Raw genomic sequence first — 21,226 nt, 5'->3', positions numbered from 1 at the left:
CAGCTACACAGTGGGAGTCACCAACTTCTACAAAGCCTACTAATTAACCTCCCTCAAATTAGGCCCTTCCTCTCCATCTCCCACTTCTTCCAGGCAGTTCTTTTCCTCCTCCTGATGGCAGTAATTGCTTTAGTCACTTACTTTCCCGCTAGTGCCTCCTACACACTGCTACCAGAATAAAGTTTCTATAGTATACCTATTCTGAGAGTGTCTAGGCAGGAGGCAGAATGACATCCCAGTATGACACTGCAGAGAGAAACTTCTCTTTCTTATGCTGGTACAGCATCATGAACTCAAGGCCTGAGCACAGTTCCTTAAGTCAAGGCTGGCACTCTACCCCTTGAGCCACAGAGCTACTTTGGGCTTTTTTTGCTGGTTAATTGAAGATAAGAGTTTCACAGACTTTTCTGCCCAGGATTGGCTACAAAGCACAATCCTCATATCTCACTGTCCTGAGTAGGTAGGATAATAGTGAACCACAGTGCCTGACTAACTTTTTGGGGTTTTCCTTTTCAGACCAGGTCTTACTATATAGTCCAGGCTGGCCTCAAACTCATAATCTTTCTACCTAACTAGTTCTGGGATGGTAGATATACACTGACATATGAAGCTCAGAGAAATCTTTGTTGGGAAATCTTGGAGCTTTCTTGAACAGGGTGGGACATATCTCATAGGCAGGTAGCTCAGAAGCCTTTGGAGTGAAGTTATCCAAATTCCAAACACTTACCTTGATACTCCAAGTGCTTGGAGCCTGTCTGGGTAAAAGAGATGGTCACACCAGCTCCTGGTATAAGGAAAAGAAATGAAAGTGCTGTGGCAGACAGTCCCCTTGTCAAGCAGCTTAAGCAGCAACATCCATTTGGCAGAGCAGAATTCCACAAGTCCCTGTCTTCTCTCTGGGAAACTGAGCCTCTTCAACACATACCCAAAATGGCAAGGCCATTTCCCCAGATGTGTTCCTTTCAGCTATTCTGCAGGAGTGCAAATTTAATATGAGTTCTGCCCTCGGGCCAGATGATATATTTTGACTCAGGCATTCTAGCCTTTTGGAGCATAGGTTATTGTTTTGCTTCAGTAACACAGAAGATATATGAGCATAGCTACTATACATCCTACTGTGAGATGCTCGGTGAATCAAGAAACAACAGTTCTGCTAGGCCTATGACAACAAAAATATCAATCTCTGATAGAGATGTGAAATTGCAGATGATTAAGGAACTATGGGAAGAATAAATTAAACTTTTACAGAGGAAAATGATACTTCTCTCTAAATCCAAAGGTCCCCTTTAAATAATAAAAACAATTGTTTATAAGATACTTTATTATATGAATACTTTCAATGTACATTTATTTTCTCACTTAAATTCCTATAGCAATTCTGTGATATGTTGTGGTTCTTCTTTATAGATGTGAAAAGTGGTCCACAATGTCAGTTGGGGGAACATATTGGTGAACTCTAAGAATTAATAGGTAGCAGAAGCTGTGTGCAGTAACCCCAGCTACTCAAGAGGCAGAGATGGGAAGGATCATGGTTCAAGGAGAGCCTGGCCAAAAGGTCCCTGAGATATCTCAACCAATAAAGCTGAGTGTGATGATGTGTACTTGTCATCCCAGTTAGATAGAAGTGTAAATAGGAGGCTCTCAGGCCAGCCCAATCATAAAAGAGAGAGACCTTATCAGAAAAATAAGTAAAGCAAAAGAGGATTGATGGTATGGCTCATGTCATAAAATACCTGCATAGTAGAATAGGCAGAAAGCCCAATGCACACATGTAATAACAGATGTAATAACAACACTATGGACTGATTGCAGCCAGTATGGTTGCGGATGCTTTCTAGTTATTTCAGTTCTGAGGAATGAAAAACAAGCCTACATTCCTCAGAACTGAAACTCACTGACAATCTAGCACTTGTTTTGAGCAAAATCCCCCCAGCCCCTGAGCAAAATTTGAGTCTAACTTCTTTTTTGTCCTTAATGGTTTAATACTCAAAAGACAAAAAAAATGGTTAACAGCTTCATATAATAATAACTAAAATCATTAAGTTTTATATTTACAAGCATCATTTGTATCCTTTCTTATCATGATAGAACAGCTATAAGATAGAAGTCATCTCCGTTTTACACATGCTAAAGCGGGGTCTATTAACTTAAGCAGGTCCAACAGCTGCTAAGGTATTTGAACCAAGGACTTTTATTTCCAATTCTCTGCACTAATTCCCAGATACTAAGCTGCGTATGCACACACATTCATTGTACAAAATAGAAAGAACAATGAAGCACTTAAAAAGTGGAGCTATGAGCCAGACCCTGGTGGTTCACATCTGTAATTTTATCTACTCAGGAGCCTGAGATCTGAGGATTGAGGTCTAAGCCTGCCTGGGCAGGAAAGTTAGTGAGACGCTCCTCACTCAAGTGGCATAAGTGATAGAGTACCTGCCTTGAAAAACAAAAACAAAAACAAGCAAAGACAAGATGCCCTGAGTTCAAGTCTCAGTACTGGCACAAAAAATACATATAATGAAGTTATTTTTATTCTTCCCATTAATGAGTATATAACTGAGGCATATTTTATATGAGTGTTTTCTTGTACTGTATAGTGTTTCACTTATACTTTGCTGCTTAAATATTGCATTTTTCCAAGCATATGAATAGAAAATGTCCAGTTGTCTGAAAAGACCAGATTGGCACAATATGAGGCCTTTGTTTACTCACTAAATAGACACAACTTGTGCCCTGCCAATTGCTTTGTCCACAGCTTAATGAACCACCAGTATAAGTGATTAGATAATTCCATATTCAAGTTTAGCCTTGGGATATTCTGCTATGATTTAATCAGATATCGAAGAAGAAAGTAGAACAGTGGTAGCCTGAGGCTGAGGATTGGTTAGAGACAATGGGGAGATAGATGTTAGTTAAAAGGTGCAAAAATCTCATTTAAAGAATATGCATAAGTCTGGAGAGCTATCATACATCATGGTGATTATACTTAATAATAATGTATTGTGGACTTGAAAATTACAAACAAGTTATATCCTAAGTGTTCTCACCACAAAAAAGGTAAGCATTGCAGGCAATGGACAGGTTGATTAGCTTGATTTATTCATTTCATAAGTGCACATGCAGCAAAACACCACATTGTACAATTTTTGTCTATTCTATTATAATATAGCTTGGAGGTAAGATTAAAACAGATGTCTTTGAGGTTGAAAAATACACCATTCACTGAATTAGGTTGAAGCCACTGAGATAAGGTGGATATTTACTCTAAAGCATTGCATTTAGAAGTGTCACCTGTTAGAAGTTTCTTGTTTTTCAGTATCTTGTTATTAGTATATGTTCATTGTAGAAAATGGTGGGTTTCACGTGACACTTTCATGCATGCATATGACATTATTTTGATCCTAATCACCCCTACGTAACTTTCTCTTATCTATTGGGAGTTTCATAAATACAGGAACTATTTGCAGGAAAGAACTGTAGTGTGCACTCGGGATTTCTGAAGTGTGTGTGTGTGTGTGTGTGTGTGTGTGTGTGTGTGTGTGTGTGTGTGTGTGTGTGTGTGTGTGTGTGTGTGTGTGTGTGTGACTATTTAAAGTGGTGGGACTCTGAATAATTGCTCTGGCTCATTCATTTCATTTCAGATTGAAAATTTATGTAAGATAATAGTTTCCTTCTGAGAGAGGAAAAGAAAGTGTTTCTTCAAGTATACCTAAACAAAGAGCTAACATAAGAATTCATACTAGGGCTATATTGTTGACAGCAAGTTAAAATATCAAAGAAGGCTGGGCACTGGTGGCTCAAACCTATAATCCTAGCTACTCAGAAGGCTGAGATCTGAGGATTGCGGTTCAAAACCTGCCCAGAAAACTGGAAGTGGTGCTGTGGCTCAAGTGGTAGAGTGTTCACATTGAGCTGAACAGCGTGGAGACAGTGCCCAAACCCAGAGTTCAAGCCTCACGACCAACAAAAAATAAAATAAAATGAAAATAAATAAAATATCAAAGAAGTCAAGATTGATTCCTCCCTATATAAGAACCTTTCCAATCCACGAACCTTCCTTATTCACAGATTGTTTCCATACCAATAACTAGTAGTCAAACAATATGTCAGCTAGAACTCTGGCTATAGTTACAGTAAGGTATAGGAAGGTGAATTCACATAGAGCTTTATTTCTGAAATAAATAATAATAGAAATACTTATTTCTATAAATAAATAAATAAATCACCTCCTCACCCATGCTGGGATTATAAACTACTTAAACATAGGCAGACACTGTCACTGGAAGAGATGGAATTGAGTTTTCCTAAGTATTTTTAGTTAATTTGTTGACAGAAACTTGCAACGTTGGAAGCTGTGTCTATGTCTTATGATGAAATTGATCTGTTAGACACTTAAGTGTGTATGGGCTACACAATTTCTAAAAATTGTTTCAGATGACCTTGTCTCAGTTAGTACCAAAATTTGGTCTAGGGCTGTCACTTGTTCCCAAGCAGTTGATAGACACAGGAAGCAGAGGGAGCCTGGGTTACATATATCACCTCAAGTGAGGACATTGCTTTCCAGAGAGGTTAGCTCCTACCATGGTAGCATGCTCTCTATTTCTAAACTGTCTAAATTTGGTTTGCAGGAGATTATTTCGTGATCCTGATGTGCTTCCTGCATCTGTTTAGTCTTAAATGCTTCTGAAAACATTTTTCAAAATCCTCTAGTGATTTTCTAATCCTTCCTAATACATGAACTGCTTAAAATGTAACTCCTTTAAAAAAAAAAATCCTGGCTTCACAAATGCAAACAAATGTGTCTTAAAGATAGATTGTTTAAAAAAAAAGAAAGGGATGGGGGCTGTGGTATGTACAGGTGAGTGGTGGATGGCATGCGTGATAGTGAGCTTTTCATTCATGCTCTGCACAGAAAATTCCAAACTGTGTCATTTTGCTACTTTCTTGAGAAAATTTAAGACATTTTAATTACAGCCATTATTTATGTTGGATTTGAGCAAAATAAGTGTATTCTACTCCCTCTGCTGGCTCAGAAATGGCAACAACTCATTAACCAGAACTATATTTAGATGTGGGTCACCATCTAAAAGAAGTAAAAATAAAATAAAATAGCGAATGTTGAAAAAGGAAACGCTAAAAAGCTATTAATTTTATTATTCCTTTAAACTGTCAGCAAAATAAATGTCTGCCCAAGGCAAATTTACCCAAAGATAAGCAAGACAGCCCGCAGTGTTCAGACTCTTTCGCGCTGTATTGAGAGCGCTGAGATGTGGTGCCAGGGTAGGAGCAGCTCTCCTTTCCCCAAGACATACATACCAGCCTCTTAAATTGACTCCGTTCCTTTCAGAGCTTAAGGAACAAACTAGATTACTATGTTTAGTGTGTCTCAAACAATCTATCTAATGTGTCTCAAACATTTATTGGGTTTGGGATACAAGACAAGGGAGATAGAAGACTGGTTCTCTGTTGGTGTCAGAAAGGAGAGCTAAAGGGGCATCACTTGGAAGTATACACCGTAGAGAAGCCCCTTGCCTGCATAAAATCATGTTACCCACAAGCCTGGAAAAGGATCATAGCACCATAGTATTGCATAGCCAGTGGGATCCACAAAGCAATGGTTCTACCAATGAGAGAGAAGGAGAGCCCATCAGAAGAGGAAACTGCCTCATGTTCTACTTCACTCCTTTGAGGATGTGGCGGGGAGCAAGGAGATAATGAGGCTTGAACACCAGGCTTTGCACTTTTGCTGGGCTTTTTCACCTAACCTAGCACTCTGCCACCTGATCTAGGCCTCCACTAATGACTTTTTGCTATTAGTTGGAGAGAAGAGTCTTTGGATTTGTCTGCTCTTGCTGCCTTTGAACCTGGATCTTCAGATCTCAGCCTCTTGAGTAGTTAGTCTACCTATAAGGTCTGAGCCAGGAGCTCCTGGCTCTGTCTCCCTCATGTTAATAGGCATATGAGTGGGTTTTTGTTTGTTTGTTTACTAAGTTCATCTTCTGCTTGGTCTTTGGTCTCATCCATTACTTGCTCATTTGCTTCCACAGGCGTCTGGATGCCAACCACATCAGCTATGTGCCCCCCAGCTGCTTCCGAGGCCTACATTCCCTGAGGCACCTGTGGCTGGATGACAATGCGTTAACAGAAATCCCTGTCCAGGCTCTCAGAAGTTTATCAGCATTGCAAGCCATGACCTTGGCCCTGAACAAAATATACCACATACCAGACTATGCCTTTGGAAACCTCTCCAGCTTGGTAGTTCTGTAAGTTTTATTGATTTTTGTTCTCTCCTATAACAGTTTTTAAGTTTTTAAATTCACTCTGAGACCTTGGCCCTAACATGCTGACTCTTCAAAGCCTGAATGGAGACGTTTTAAGGGAGGAACTCCCTGCTCTAGCACCTTCCCAGAAAAACATAAATGTTCCAATTGTGTAAATGGCTTAAGCAACATTTGTCAAGTACCTGATAAGTGCCAGGCACCACTGGGCATACAAAGATAATATGACTTCTGCCTTAGTGAAGCCCTTTGTATATTGTACAAGAAATCACCACACTATAGGCTTAGCACGGCAACCAGAGTTCATAGTTTTTTATCTTTATAATTAATAGTTCAGGTCAAATTGAAAGGTGCCTTTATTAGATAATTATATATTAATAATCCTAATCAATACTTCTTCCTTTCTTATGTATGTGATTCTGAGGATCAAGCCTAGGCCCTCTCTAATGATAGCCAAGCCTTAATAATTACTTACTTTTTTATTAATACATATATTTATATATTAGTACATGTACTTTTTTAGTTTTTCTGGTGATATATTTTTAAAGAATAGTACTTCTTTTTTATTGTCAAGGTGATGTACAGAGGGGTTGCAGTTACATAAATACAGTAATAAGTACATTTCTTGTCAAACTTGCTACCCCTTCCTTCATTTTTCTCCTGCTTTCCCTCCCCCCAAGAATAATACTTCTTAAGCTAAGAAAGAGAATGGAGAAACAACCCTTGAAGAACTATACATAAGTATAGCTTTTTCCCCTGTGAGGCCTAGATTTCATTATTTTGGTAAATCAAAACAATTCTCAACTAAGTAATAGCTTGAAAATAATCATGCTCCTTTAAAAACAAAGTCCTGTACCCTTGGGTATAAAAAAAGAAAAAAACAGCTGATGGATGTTGATAGAAGAAAACCACTGCTTCTTGTAAGGCTTTGAGATTAGTTTCCTACATGTGTGAGATAGCTTTCCATTGCTGCGATAAAATATTTGAAATAAACAACTTCAAAGAAGAATAGTTGATTTTGGCTCCTAGTGTCAGAGGTTTCCATCTATGATCATTGGTCCCATTGCTTTTGGACCTATGTCAAGACAGAACATACTGGTAGGAAGTGCATTGTAGGGCAAAACAAAGTGAGAGAGAGAGGAGAAAGGTCTAGGATCATAATATCCCCTTCACAGGCAAGGGCCTAGCTTCTTACAACTTCCTAGTCCTACTTTTTACAGGCACTTGCACCTTCTAACGCAACATGGGCATCTATGGGCTAACTCATGACAGTTATAGAGTCTTTAACAAAGCTTCCTCTGAGCTACCACTGCCTTTGCTCCATGTTTGCTTACAGGCCCACTTGCTGCCTTCACTTTACTATATGTCTGCTACTTCCACTGTGGTATGTACTTCTCTGAGAGCATGTTTCTGGTCCCCTTCTGTCCCCTTCCTCACCTGATACATACTCACCTAAAATCAAAATGCATATATTAAAACAAAGATCTTTTCCCCACAGTATAACTCCTGCTTTCACTGTATTTGATGCCAGTATAATTTGTGGAGGGGAAGGGGAAAAACAAGTCGTTTAAATAGGGATACAGGTGGACCCATTGCAACAACGAGATGTACAAGTCGTTATGTCGAAAACGAACTTTACAACTTTGGGGGGGGGGGCGAGGAGGATTGGCTACAATGCTTGATAAGAAATGTACTCATTATCTTGCCCATGTAATTGTAACCCCTCTGTATTTTCACAATAAAAAATAATAATAAAAGAAAAATAAATAAAACAAAGATCTTAGTCTGGAAAAAAATTGGGGGAGAAATTAGCAAATATCGGTACTGAATTTCACATAGATAGATGATGCAACTGACTGACCAGAAACTGGTTGTGGCCCTTAATATTTGTTCCTCCATTAGAAGAAAGGAATTTACAGAAATTCAGCTTTTTTGCTTTTTTACACCCTGTCTCCCTTAAACCCATTTTTCAAAATCTCTTTGGGTTGGGTTCCATTTATAGTCATAGACACAGCTGCTGTCATGGGCTCTGGCCTTCCTAACTTACCAACTGATGGCAGGATGGTTGTACACATTAATATTGTGTCAAGATAACTAATCTTTTTTTTTATTGACTTTTTTCGCGCATGAATGGATAGTTTCCTGAACTGGGTGTTTTTTCTTTTCTTTTTTTTTATTGTGAAAATACTGTACAGAGGGGTTACAATTACAGGAGCAAGGTAATGAGAACATTTCTTACCAAGCATTGTAGCCTCCTCCTTTGTTTCCCCATCCCTTCCCATCTCCCCCACTTCCTCCTCAACCTCCTACCCCCCCCCACCCAGCACCAAAGTTGTAAAGTTAGTTTTTTGACATAAAGTCTACACAATGGAATTCTATGTCCCCATCAGAAAGAATGACATTACCCCATTTGTTAGGAAATGGAAAGACTTGAAAAAATTATATTAAGTGAAGTGAAGTAAGCCAGGCCCAAAGAAACATAGGTTACATGCTTTCCCTTATTTTCAATAACTAGTATATGTCTGAGACAAACAGAAAAGTTCAGATAAGTTGATGTTAGGTGAAATGAACCCCAAAATAAGGACTCAAATGGTTTTTCTTTCTTGCTATTGTTTCTAACATATTTATAAGATGATTTCTTTGTTGCTTTGTATGTCCCTCCCCCACGGTATAACCCCTGTTTTCACTGTATTTGATGTTGGTATAATTTGTGGAGGGGAAGTGAAAAAACAAATTGTTTAAATAGGGATACAGGTGAACCCATTGCAACAATTTGAGAGGTACATGATAACTAATCGAGCAGCCAAAAAAAAAAAAAAACCTCGAAAAACCAACCTAATCACTATTCTATGTTACTAAAATAGTTTCCCATTGTCTGGTGGCACAACCTGAGATATAGCCATTATAAGTGTTCAACTTCAAGAGAAACCAGGTCAAATACATCTATGACCTTTCCTTTCTCTGCCACCTATCAATGCCAGTTTCACAAAACCATGCTGATCAAACCATATTGAAAAATAAGCTAGAAATGCTGAATTCACTTATGTCAATCATGTAGCTCATATTATTCTGTATACTCCCTGATATATCAAGCCTGAACAGTAAAACTGAGATTATCTTTTACAGTCTATGGATTCAAATCAGCCTATAATATGAGGAAATGAGGCATAGAGACTTTCTTATAATTAGTGGGTTCTTTTGTGTAATTGTTTCTGGATTTCAGCAAGCAATCAACATGTTGTTCCTAACTGTTCTGTGTGCAGTTAGCCTTCCTGACTGTCTGTACCATTCTCCAACAGCCATCTCCATAACAATAGAATCCACTCCCTGGGAAAGAAATGCTTTGATGGACTCCACAGCCTAGAGACTTTGTGAGTTGACCTTTTATTTGTTTCCCTTTTTTTAGTGTTTTCATGAATATTCTGAAGGAATCAAAATAACCTTAAAGCCAAACTTGCTGTTTGCTTGGGTTAATTGCCTTAGGCATATATTTACAGTGGTTTTATCGTATACACACACACAGACACACACACAGCCACCAAACTAAAGAGAAAAACTGAGATTTTATTTCATCTCATGAGAATAATAAATTAGAATAATTATAAGTTACATGAGAAGCTCTCTACTAAGCAGTGATCATGTGTTCTCTGTCAAAGATCACTCTATATTATCAGTCAGGCTCAATATTCATGAGTTTGGTCCTCCCTGTTGGATGACAGTGCAGACTAGTCCAATGCCTGAGTCTTCAGTCTGAGATGAACAGGTATTTCATAAGGAAATAGGGGCATTTCAGGTTAAAGCAATTGAAAAGACTAAAAGCCAATCACAGCTACCATTTATTACATGTATCTATGCACTGATGTATACATGCACTGATGTTTGATCTTTTTTTTTGTTTGAATCACTTTTCTAAGCATCTGATGGGAGCACGCATTACTTGGGCTCTAGTGAGGTTATCTTACAAACATTGCATTTTTGTTCACTGGCATAATTAGGGTTTGCTCCCTTCTCTAGTCTGATTTTATGTTTATCCATACACTCTTTCTAAAGACTAGGTCAAAAGTTTAATATTCTGCAAAAGATAATAGTACAGGGGTTTTGTGGTATTTTGTTTTGCCAATCCTGGGGCTTGAACTCAGGGCTGGACACTGTCCTTGAGGTTCTTTTGCTGAGGGCTAGCACTCTACAACTTGAGCCACAGTGCCACTTCTGGCTTTTTATGTTTATGTGGTACTGAGGAATTGAACACGGGACTTTATGCATGCTAGGCAAGCATTCTATCACTAAGCCACATTCCCAGCCCAATAGTACAGGTTTATAGTCCAAGATTCTCAGGATACTGAGGCAGGAGAATCACACCCACAGTTTTCAGACCAGCAACATAGCGAAATCCCCATATCAAAAAAAAAAAAAAAAAAAAAAAGGAAAGGAAGGAGAAAAAGGAAAAGGAAGGAAAAGGGAAGAAAAGAAGATAAATTTGTTTTTCATTGGTACCCACAATATAGCAATGAATCTGGCCAGTTGATCATAGCCTAGATTCTTTCCCAGAGCCACAGTAGAGATTCTCACTGCCACACCAGGGCCCCAGCCTTTTCTCAGTGGAGGATCTTACTCTACATTGTACCACAGAGTGGGAGCAGTATAATGAAGGTAGGGTGGCAGGATCATGAGTATGCTGGAAGAGAAGGTGATTGTAGTGATACCTTGTCCCCATTCCCATATGTTTAGTATTGAAATACAATCAACTGTAAGGACACTGAGTGTACAATGTTGGCTATGACTAGAACTGCAGGAGATGACCAAAGACACCTTGTCCTTGACCTTGGGACTCATTGCTCAATTGCATACAGAGCTTAGTCAATTTAGCATATAAACAGGTCTGGATCTCCTGACTTTCTAGGTGTCCATCTTTATCTTTTGTCATCTTGTAACCTACTAGCATTAATGACTTTCCTTCCAGGAAACAGGAACATTTCCTTCCAGGATTCCATAAATCGTTGTTTACTCATAGATGTAAAAGATGAACTTATCTGGTTAGGACCTTGATGTCAACTGTATGGCAAAAGCAAGCAGTCCCCACAGCTGCTAGGAAAAAAATCAGAACTTCTCTCTTACCTGTGCAAGTTCAGGCTAGGGATCACTTTGTAGTCCTTTTACTCCAAAAGGACAATAAGAAAAAAGCCACGAAATGAGCTTTGATGGACATTCTCATTTTTATTTTTTTAAGTTTCAATTGAGTTTATTTTCTAGTTTCTTTTTATTAATTTTTTATTGTTATTGTGAAGGTGGTGTGCAGAGGGGTTACAGTTGCATGTCAGGTAAAGAGTACATTTCTTTCTGGACAAGGTCACACCTTCCCCTGCTCTTTCACAGTTTTTCTCCTCCTGTCCCTGCCCACAAGTTGCTTAGTTCATTCTCAACATAGTGTCCAGTGAATACCATTGCTGCATTTTTTTCACCCTTTGCATTCCATTTCTGTGCCTCACCTTACATTCCAAAGATATATGTGAGGAGCATTTTCATAGGTTTCTTTTTGCCCCAAATCCAAGTGATCACCCAGCCTTACCCATAAATATCACAAAACCAAACATTTCAGGGAAAATTCAGGAGTCTTATTGTCTCCCCCCTGCCTTGCCCAGGGCTATAAAGGATCAGTAAATTGGCTATTTCCAACCTCTTCCTTTCCTGCACAGAAATCCAAGAAATTTATAAGGGTTCAATCCCTGTTTAATCAAAACAGAGCATCTGGAGAGATTTACAAACAGGAAGAAAATTTATGTCCGCAAAAGACACGAGTTTCCTGCCTGCAGTATAGCTTAAGGATAGTTTGTGCCAGACAAGTAGAAATCTTGATTCATGTTTAGCTCCATCGAATTATCTTACTCTTAAAATTAAATAGCATTTCTTCTCCTAACCACAGTTGATTGCCTTACCAAAAGGTTTTTCTCTGTCATTTGGGAAATCTGCTATTCCCAGAAACCAGGAGGCAATTGCTTTTTCATACAAAGATTCAGATTATAAGGTAGAGTAGGCCTATAAAACACTTGTGAGTAATGGAATTGAAAAACCATTTGTGTCATAACAGATAGATTAATGATTTGAGGTTGTCTGGTCCTTCCATCTTTGGGTATAAGGGATAGTATAGAGATTTGCCTCATAGACCAAAACATCAGACTTCAGATAGAAATTATTATTTGTGACCCTGAGGAAATCCTAAACTAGATGTCCTTGTTGAGAGCCATAAACCTCTACAGCAAACAGGACTCATCCTGGACTTCAGGCTAGGGAGAGTTACAGGCTGTCCGTAAGTCAGGAACAAAGCAGCACCACAAGATGTCCTGATTCCAAGAAGGGAAGGAAGAAAGGAACTGGAAAGGGGATGTGAAGCAAAGCCCCAGGAGTGCAAATACAAACGAGTAATTTAGTGAGCCTGGTTCAGATGAAGAGCTCCATCAGCAAGCTGTCAACACCCCACTAAGCAAGCTTCACTTCTTCCCGGAAGTTATTACTGCTGCAGGTCCTTCCCTTATTTCAACGCTCCATTGCCCTGAGCCTTGGTGAAATTTCTCTTCATCAGCATAATGACCATTTGAAGGCAGGTGTTTCAGGGACATTAGTAGTCAGCAAGCCAAGAAAACCTCTCCAGAAAGAGGAGGAATGGAAAACGTCAACACTGATGTGCATCCATTAGAATAGAACTTTGACTCCCTTGTAAATAAAGTATATTTGAGGGTTTGGAGGGGGTTTTTGTTTGTTTGTTTTTTGTTTTCTGTGGGTGCTTAGGCTTGAACACAGAGCCTGGTCATTGTCCCTGAGCTTTGTCACTCATGGCTAGCACTCTACCACTTTAAATCACAGTGCCACTACTGGTTTTCTGGTAGTTAATTAGAGATGAGTCTCACAGACTTTCTTTGCCCAGGCTGGCTTCAAACCACAATCCCCAGATCTCAGCCTCCTAAGTAACTATGATTATAGGTGTGAGCCACCAGAGCTTTGTTTTTAAATGAGTTATTAAATGAAACACTGAACATAACTGTTTCCTTATTTTCAGAGATTTGAATTATAATAATCTTGATGAATTCCCCACTGCCATCAGGACACTTTCCAATCTTAAAGAACTGTGAGTATTTAGGATAGTTTCAATGAAAGAAACAGTCTTTGTACATCTCTTTTAAAATATGCATGACTATTGTCCATAATTATAATTGTCCTGAAAAATATGTTTAAAAATGACATTAATAGGGGCTGGGAAGGTGGCTTAGTGGTAGAGCGCTCGCCTTGCAAGCATGAGGCCCTGGGTTCAATTCCTCAGCACCACATAAGCAAAAAGAAAAAAGCCGGAAGTGGCGCTGTGGCTCAAGTGATAGAGCACTAGCCTTGAGCTGAAGAGCTGAGGGACAGCACCCAGGCCCAGAGTTCAGGCCCCATGACCGGACCCCCCCCAAAAAAAATAACATTAATAATGGTTAAGTATATTGAAATGTTTCAATTGATTGCTATCACCAGCAAATTTCAGATCCTTTATTTGTTAAAGGGTTCCCAAATCTACATGTAAGCAATATATATTTCATATGTCTCTAAGCAGTACTCTTTTCTCTTTGCTTAAGCAACACATATTCCTATAACATTTATATATTTTATAAATATGTAGTAGAACTACAAAAGCTTTCATTTATTTGCTGAGCATTTCTAGGGATCCAAATGTTTCTAGGTTGCGTAAGTGTAGAACTAGATGAATAAAATATACTCTCTCTGTCTATATACATATATATATATTCCTATGTATATTTCTATGTGAATTTTATGCATATATATTTATATATTGTTCTATAAATGCTGAATTAATCTTATTTTTTTAAACAACACTATTTTCCTAAGGAAAAGCTAGCTTTCAGCCTCTAGATTACAATTACATATGTTGTCTTTTAGAAAATAAGTTTTAGTTAGCTTTTTTTTTTTTTTTTTGTCAATCATGGGGCTTGAACTAAAGGCCTGGGCACTGTCCTTGAGCTTTTATACTCAAGGCTAGTGCTCTGCTACTTTGAGCTACAGTGCTCAAAGTTAATTAGAGATAACAGTCTTATGGATATTTTGCCTGGGCTGGCTTTGAACCATGATTAGATCTCAGCCTCCTGAATAGCCAGGATTACAGGTTTGAGCCACCAGCACCCAGCTAGCTTTTCTTTGTACTTAAATAGATGAATAATCTAAGGAAATTCTAACATTTCAAGAAGAAAACAAACTTCAAGCCTTATTGCCCTGGCAGTAAGAAATAAGACACATAGTCAAAGAAAATAGACAGGAGAGCTTGTTTATAACAAAAAGCCTTCAGGAGTTATGCCTCAAGAAACCCACAGTGGCTTTGCTGGGCTGTCTTCAGCATATCCTGCCCAGGTCAGGCAGCCTTAAGACTACCACTTACCTCACACACAGCTACAGGCCCCCGTAATGCCCTTGATTCTGCCCTTCTATCATTCAATCAGAGAGATGAGTGTCAATTTATTATTACAGACTTTCTGAGTCCAGGAGTCAGGAAATATTGTCCTCTCAGGAGATTATTGAAATCTTTACTTCACTGCAGCTTAAGTCAATTTGCTCTTTTTCTGGCTTCAAACCAGGTCAGGAGAAGTGATCCTAATCTCTCCAAAGATAGTTCCCACTCCTCAGACTCTTACACAACAGAGCTCTACTGTGTATTAACAGATGGATTTTTCATTTTATAACATTCGATGATAAATTTGCATAAACACCAGTCTGATCTGCGGCATCTCTTTCAATATGACACCCTGTGATGTCTTTTTCTCCTTGACAAGTGTCAAGAAGCAGAAAAGAACCACCTTGTACTCTGTTTAGTAATGTTGCTCATTCTTACTCCTGTGAGAGTGGGGAGGGCTAGTAAGTCACTTTTACCCAACACGTGATTCTTTAATAAGTTTTTTCCTCTCTCTCGTTTTCTAGAGGATTTCATAGTAACAATATCAGGTCGATACCTGAGAAAGCATTTGCAGGCAACCCTTCTCTTATAACAATGTAAGTGACACCATGCTTTTGGGTTTGTTCTTCCTGAAATATAGCCATATGTTGTGCTTTTAAATATGATGCAATGAATGTTCTGCATTTGCCTGAGTTTTGTCTCAGGTGTTGTAGCCATCTCTACAGAGACATGGACATGGACATGTTTGCCAGATTTCAATTAAGTTTTTTTTTTTTTTAAGGCTTTGTGATATCTGCTGCATTATTCTTGGTATCTTCTGATGCCTTGTTAATCTTATAAATGCTTTGGTTATCTCTATTTTCTTTTTTTTTTTTTAATTTTATTTTATTTTATTTGAGAACATACTGTACAGAGGGGTTACAATGACATGGGCAGGATAATGCATACATTTCTTACCAAGCATTGCAGCCTCCTCCTTTGTTTACCCTTCACCTCCCTTCCCAGCCTCCCCTCTCCCCCCCACCCAATCATACCCCCCTCCCCCCCCCCCCACACCGACATTGTAAAGCTGGTTTTGACATGACATTTTGTACTTCTCTATTTTCTAAGACATGAAATTGATTTTTAAAACACCAGTGTTAGTCTGTATAGTCATTCAGGGCTTCAACCCCGAGTTCTAGGACTAGAAACTGTTATACACAGGAGGGGGTCTTTGCAAGCAATTGATTGTGGCCTAAATTGATGGAAGCACGTAGGATGGGGGAAAAATGTTTTGTGTGTGTCTCTGTCCATTTATTGTCAAGCTCAAACATGAAGATTTATATGCCATAAAATAATAAAAATAACGTTATGAAGAAAAAGTGAAACTAATTTGATTTCACATTTGGCATGAAGAGATTTATGTTTTACACATATATAAGATTGTAAAGATGCATAGATATTCGACTGACTAGTAGTAAAAGATACCTGACCAAGTCAAGTATAGGGCATAGTATTTGCTTGGGGTCACTAGTGAAGGATCATTTCTTGACAAATGTCCTTCTTGTGTCTATTTGACACTGAACTTTTTGGAACCATGTAGCATTTGTCACAAATGATCAGGAGTCCCAATTAGCCCCAAGAATTGAAACACTAGACAAAGCTAACACAAGAGTTAATCATCTCTGAAATGTTCTGGAAATATTTTGGCAAACGAAAGGTTTGGGAGTGTACTAGCCAATAAACATTAGTCCTCATTAGAGAATATTTACATATTAAAAAGGTTGGCAAATTGCCTGGCCTTGATGTCACTTTCCTTGTAGCCCTGAGGTTAGTTTTTAATCACTCTTTTGATATGCTAATGTAGCCCGTGGAGCATTAACAGGCCCTTGAAGGTGTTTTGAGTTTCGAGCCAGAATTTGACCATGTTAGCCACTTTCTCCTTGAAGCTCTTTTCTCAGAGCCTTTGCATCCCGTTCATCTCTCACCACCACATTCCCTTCTGATTCTCTCATTTCTGAGGATACCTTCCAAGCCCTGTGGCCTACCCAACCAATCCCGAATCCCCTCTTCTACCCCTTTGTGTGTGTGTGTGTGTGTGTGTGTGTGTGTGTGTGTGTGTGTGTGTGTGTGTGTGTGTGTGTGTACTGGAGCCTTGAACTCAGAGCTTTGGTGCTCACTGTCCCTTAGCTTCCTCCCCATCCATCCTCAAGCACAATCCTTAGATCTCAGCTTACTGAGCAGCACTCTTTTTATCTCCCCTACCAGCCTCTTCACTAGGCAGCTCTCATTTCTTGATTTTTACCAATGCATATGAAGCTGCCTCCTTCTTCTCTCCCCTAAATGCAAGGTCACAGCATTGATCTTGTCACTCCTTTACTGTTAAACAGACATTGGGGATTGACTCTTGACATGAAATAAAACTCCTGACCCTGACATTCACAGCCCTCCACAGCCAACTCTCCCAACCACACCTCCATAATTCCCCCAGTGAGACCATAAATGAGACTAAGCACTGTGATCACAGAATGAAGCTCTTTCTCTCCTTTGTTCCTGGGATTCTATCCCTTCACTAAACTGATTGGAATTCTCTCTTCCAGGACCGATCTCAAATGCCATTTCAAAGTGCCTATTTTTTTGTTGCATACTCTCCCCCTAATGCATGTGAGAAATACCTCCAGAGAGCCCTGGAGCTCCTCAGTGCCGGAGTGACACTTTCTCCCTGTGCATGCAAACATGTGCAGTCACACTTGTCCAGTGTGCATCAATGTGTGCATGCATGTGAGCACAATTATATAATATGAATGTGTGATATCACTAAAGGATCATGATATAATAAGAAAAACTCCAATTTAAAATCAGTTAGCCTATATTCCAGCTCTAGCTCTTTCGTGTTTAGATAGCCTCATGGGAAAAGAAGACAGAGAGTAGGAGGACATAAAAGCAAAGGGGTGTGTTGGTTCGTCCCAGGTACTATGCCACATGATGCACATGCATTAACCTTTTCAATTCCTACACAACCCTTCTAAGTTTATGAAGTTTTATTATCACAGGGTAACAATTTAGAACATTGGAGTTCTCCAAGGTATAGAAGCCTCAGTTTTCTCCCCTGAAGAAATTATTATGTACACTATAGGTCACAGTTGCTGCAAGGATCAGTTCACACATGCACTTGTGTGAATATGTGTGTGTGTGTGTGTGTGAAATACTGCTCTTTGTTTTATCCCAACTGATTGCAGCCTTCTTCAAGCAGTAATGTTGTATCAATCCTCCTCCACCACCAGCATCCAGGCACAAAGAAAATATTCAATGACTGCTTATTTAATAAAGGAGCTTTAAATCCCTGTAACATCCACCCTCATGCTTCAAGTATAATATGCACAAATAAATATTTATTGTATTTCTTTGAACTAACAGGAAGTCTCTGTTGAGAAATATGTGTGGGACTCCAAACAGTTCGAATGCACTTCAGCTATACTGAAACATCTATGAAACCAAATATTCTTTAAGTTCCAGCAATTTAGAGCAGCAAATTATCCAAGAAAAAGCCAAGTCAATAAACTCCAGAGTAACTTATTTCCTCCCAAATAATTTGAAGTATCTTGTTAATATAATAGTAATATTTGACCAGCACATAGGATCTCCAAATGTGTGTGTATGTGCTGTGTGTGTGTGTGTGTGTGTGTGTGTGTGTATATATATATATATATATATATTACATCTTTTTTTTGTCAAGGTGATGTACAGAGTGGTTACAGTTACATAATTTAGGTAGTGAGTACATTTCTTGTCAAACTTGTTACCCCCCTCCCTCTACATCGTTATTTAATAATACAATTGCTAGTATTTTAAATTAGTGGTCAATCAGTCAGTGAATATCCAACAGATGATTGAGACAGAGAAAAATTTTCACTTGCGTTTCTAGTTAGTAACTTTCAGTCATATCTACCTTGCTGTCAAAAATTTTAAATTTTACATAGCATGGATCTCTTACCAAAAGTCTCAGTATGTGAGTTTAAACACTTTTGAGACTTGTCTGGAACCAAATGTAAGGAATGTCATATCCTGTAGTGTCATCAAAGTTATATGAATACACTATTATATATACATTATTATATATAAATACATTTAATGTATTTATTGACATTTTGAACAGATGATCAACTGTCATTCAAACTTATATTAAGACATTGATGGTTGGATTTTTTTCAGACATTTCTATGACAACCCCATTCAATTTGTTGGAAGATCTGCCTTTCAACATTTACCTGAACTAAGAACATTGTAAGTGTCTATTCCTGTCATAGATCCATTCCCTTACCCACCTTGCTGGATTGCTATGAAGATCAATGAATACCTTAGGTTCAAGTGCTTTGAAAATGGCAATCAAAATTATCTCCTTTCGAGGATCTTCTCCCAATAATACTTACAAATTCCTCCTTCTAGGACTTTGAATGGTGCCTCACAAATAACAGTATTTCCTGATTTAACTGGAACTGCCAACCTGGAGAGTTTGTAAGTCCTTGAATCAGTTATCATTATTATTATTATTATTAACCTTTAAGGAGTCTTATAGAGGGCTTTCCATTCAACATAACAATGTATGAGTACAGTGCATCTTGACCAATGTCACCCCTTCCATTGTTCTCCCATGTCTTTCCCCCAACCCTCCCCACCCCTAATTGAATAGGTTCTTAACTTAGCCCAAAACACACACTAGTCTTAGAGCCTGATCAGCCTTAACATCAACAAGTCAAAATACATCACTACATAATGTGTGAATGAAAGAATTTTGTCTGGTTTGTGTTTTCACAGGACTTTAACGGGAGCACAGATCTCATCTCTTCCTCAAACCGTCTGTGACCAGTTACCTAATCTCCAAGTACTGTGCGTATCAGGAAGGCAATCATGTTGAATAAACAGCGCTTCCATTTAGAAATAAAATGGCAGACAGTATTTCAATAATCCTTGTCAGGAGCAGAAAGTTCTTTCCTTGAAAGTCTCTAGGAGGTCAATACTCCTCCATTGTCTGCCTAGGTCCAGGTTTACCACCATGAGCATGGTAACAATGTTCATGTACTTTGGTTTTCAAGTGCTCATTAGAATGACAGTTGATAGACATTTTCTTTAGAAAATGAGTCTGGAAAATAACTATTTCTTCTTCTCAAAATAAAACAGAACAGAAATAGCATAATAGCAGAAATAGCAGAACAAAATAGCATAATGGATCAACTGTGCAAGATGAATGCAAAACAAACAAAACACAACAATACCAAAAATCAGTTCTCAAACTAGTGACCAAACATTTTTTATGGTATAGCCCAATACCATGTTCTGATCTTTCACCTAGTTGTCAGACAGCTTTCCCATGTTGTTTCTATCAACTTGAAGCCTTTGTTTACCTGTCTTGCCCTTTCCCAAAGTATTCAAAGAACCTTGTTTAGGCCTTGTACCCCTTTGCAGTTCTCATTCAACTGCACGATAACCAGCCTTCTCTAAGCCCTCTGGGGACTTAATCTCATGTAATCACTCTGCCCACACAGAGTATACACCTGTCTCTGGTGAATGCCTATAATTTCACCATTTACGTAATAGCAGAACAACAAACAGCATTATGTATATTTAATAAAGAATGGCAAAGTCTGTGGCATAATTCTGCCTTACTTCATCCCCAGATCTCAGTTGCTCAGTGGTATGGTGTAACACCATATGGAAGGCTAGAAGTCAGATTCCTGTTTGAAGGAAGGTATAGAACAACATGTGAGGTATAGATATGCTGAGAAAACTAAGAATTGGGAAAGTTAAGTATATTTGTCAATGTCAGTAGCCATTTGACTTCAAATACAACTTAATGGGGAGGGAAAAAATACATTTACAACAAGTGGTAGAAATCTGAGGGGGCCTATCTTAGAATTCTGCTTACCACACAAAGAAGAAAATTGTCCACATTTCTTCTCCCTGATTTTTTTTCCTGTTGTGGGGCTTGACCTCGGCCTGGGCACTGTCCCTCAACTCTTCAGCTCAGGAGAGAGTTCTATCACTTTAGCCACAGCGCCACTTCCATTTTTCTGGTGGTTAATTGGAGATAATTTCCTGACCAGGCTGGCTTTGAACTACAATCCTCAGATCTCAGCCTCCTGAGAAGCTCAGATTACAGGTGTGAACCACTGGCACCCAACCAGTTGTCCACACTTCTTAAGGAAACTGGCTCAGTAACATGACTGGGACTTAAAACTGCATTCTTTCCCCATTGTATCATGCATGTATCCTGTACTTAAGTCGGTAAAGCAGTGAGTATGTGGCTAATATATAAGGGAGCCAGTGTTTAAATTGTATCTGTCTCTCCTGTGTTGCAGAGTGACAGTACTCACGTTTGCATGAGTGGAGGCCAGTGGAGCAAACGCTCCAGAACCTATTTTTCCAGTTCCACTCATGGCACAGTGTCTTGAGCAAGTTATTTTCTTTTCTAGGGCTCTGTTTCTCAGTCTATAAAATGGAGAAGCAGCCACCTCTTTCAGGAGATCTTCAAAATCGA

General features: G+C 38.8%; 1 protein-coding gene across 3 annotated transcripts in view; it reads left to right on the top strand.

The window, feature by feature from the left end:
• Nucleotides 1–21,226, top strand: part of Lgr5 (leucine rich repeat containing G protein-coupled receptor 5) — a 121,471-nt gene that overhangs the window by 86,907 nt on the left and 13,338 nt on the right. For all 3 annotated transcript variants that reach the window (XM_042698804.1, XM_042698805.1, XM_042698803.1), the window contains 7 exons: nucleotides 6,048–6,263; nucleotides 9,578–9,649; nucleotides 13,330–13,398; nucleotides 15,237–15,308; nucleotides 18,904–18,975; nucleotides 19,138–19,206; nucleotides 19,507–19,578. In XM_042698804.1, coding sequence (XP_042554738.1) covers nucleotides 6,048–6,263; nucleotides 9,578–9,649; nucleotides 13,330–13,398; nucleotides 15,237–15,308; nucleotides 18,904–18,975; nucleotides 19,138–19,206; nucleotides 19,507–19,578 — 642 coding nt within the window. The remainder of the gene's footprint in view (nucleotides 1–6,047; nucleotides 6,264–9,577; nucleotides 9,650–13,329; nucleotides 13,399–15,236; nucleotides 15,309–18,903; nucleotides 18,976–19,137; nucleotides 19,207–19,506; nucleotides 19,579–21,226) is intronic.

This window comes from Dipodomys spectabilis, unplaced genomic scaffold (assembly GCF_019054845.1).
Source record: "Dipodomys spectabilis isolate Male_0828 unplaced genomic scaffold, ASM1905484v1 ptg000234l, whole genome shotgun sequence".
In the NCBI taxonomy this organism is placed as follows: domain Eukaryota; kingdom Metazoa; phylum Chordata; class Mammalia; order Rodentia; family Heteromyidae; genus Dipodomys; species Dipodomys spectabilis.
This window is presented reverse-complemented; position numbering and strand designations above follow the sequence as displayed.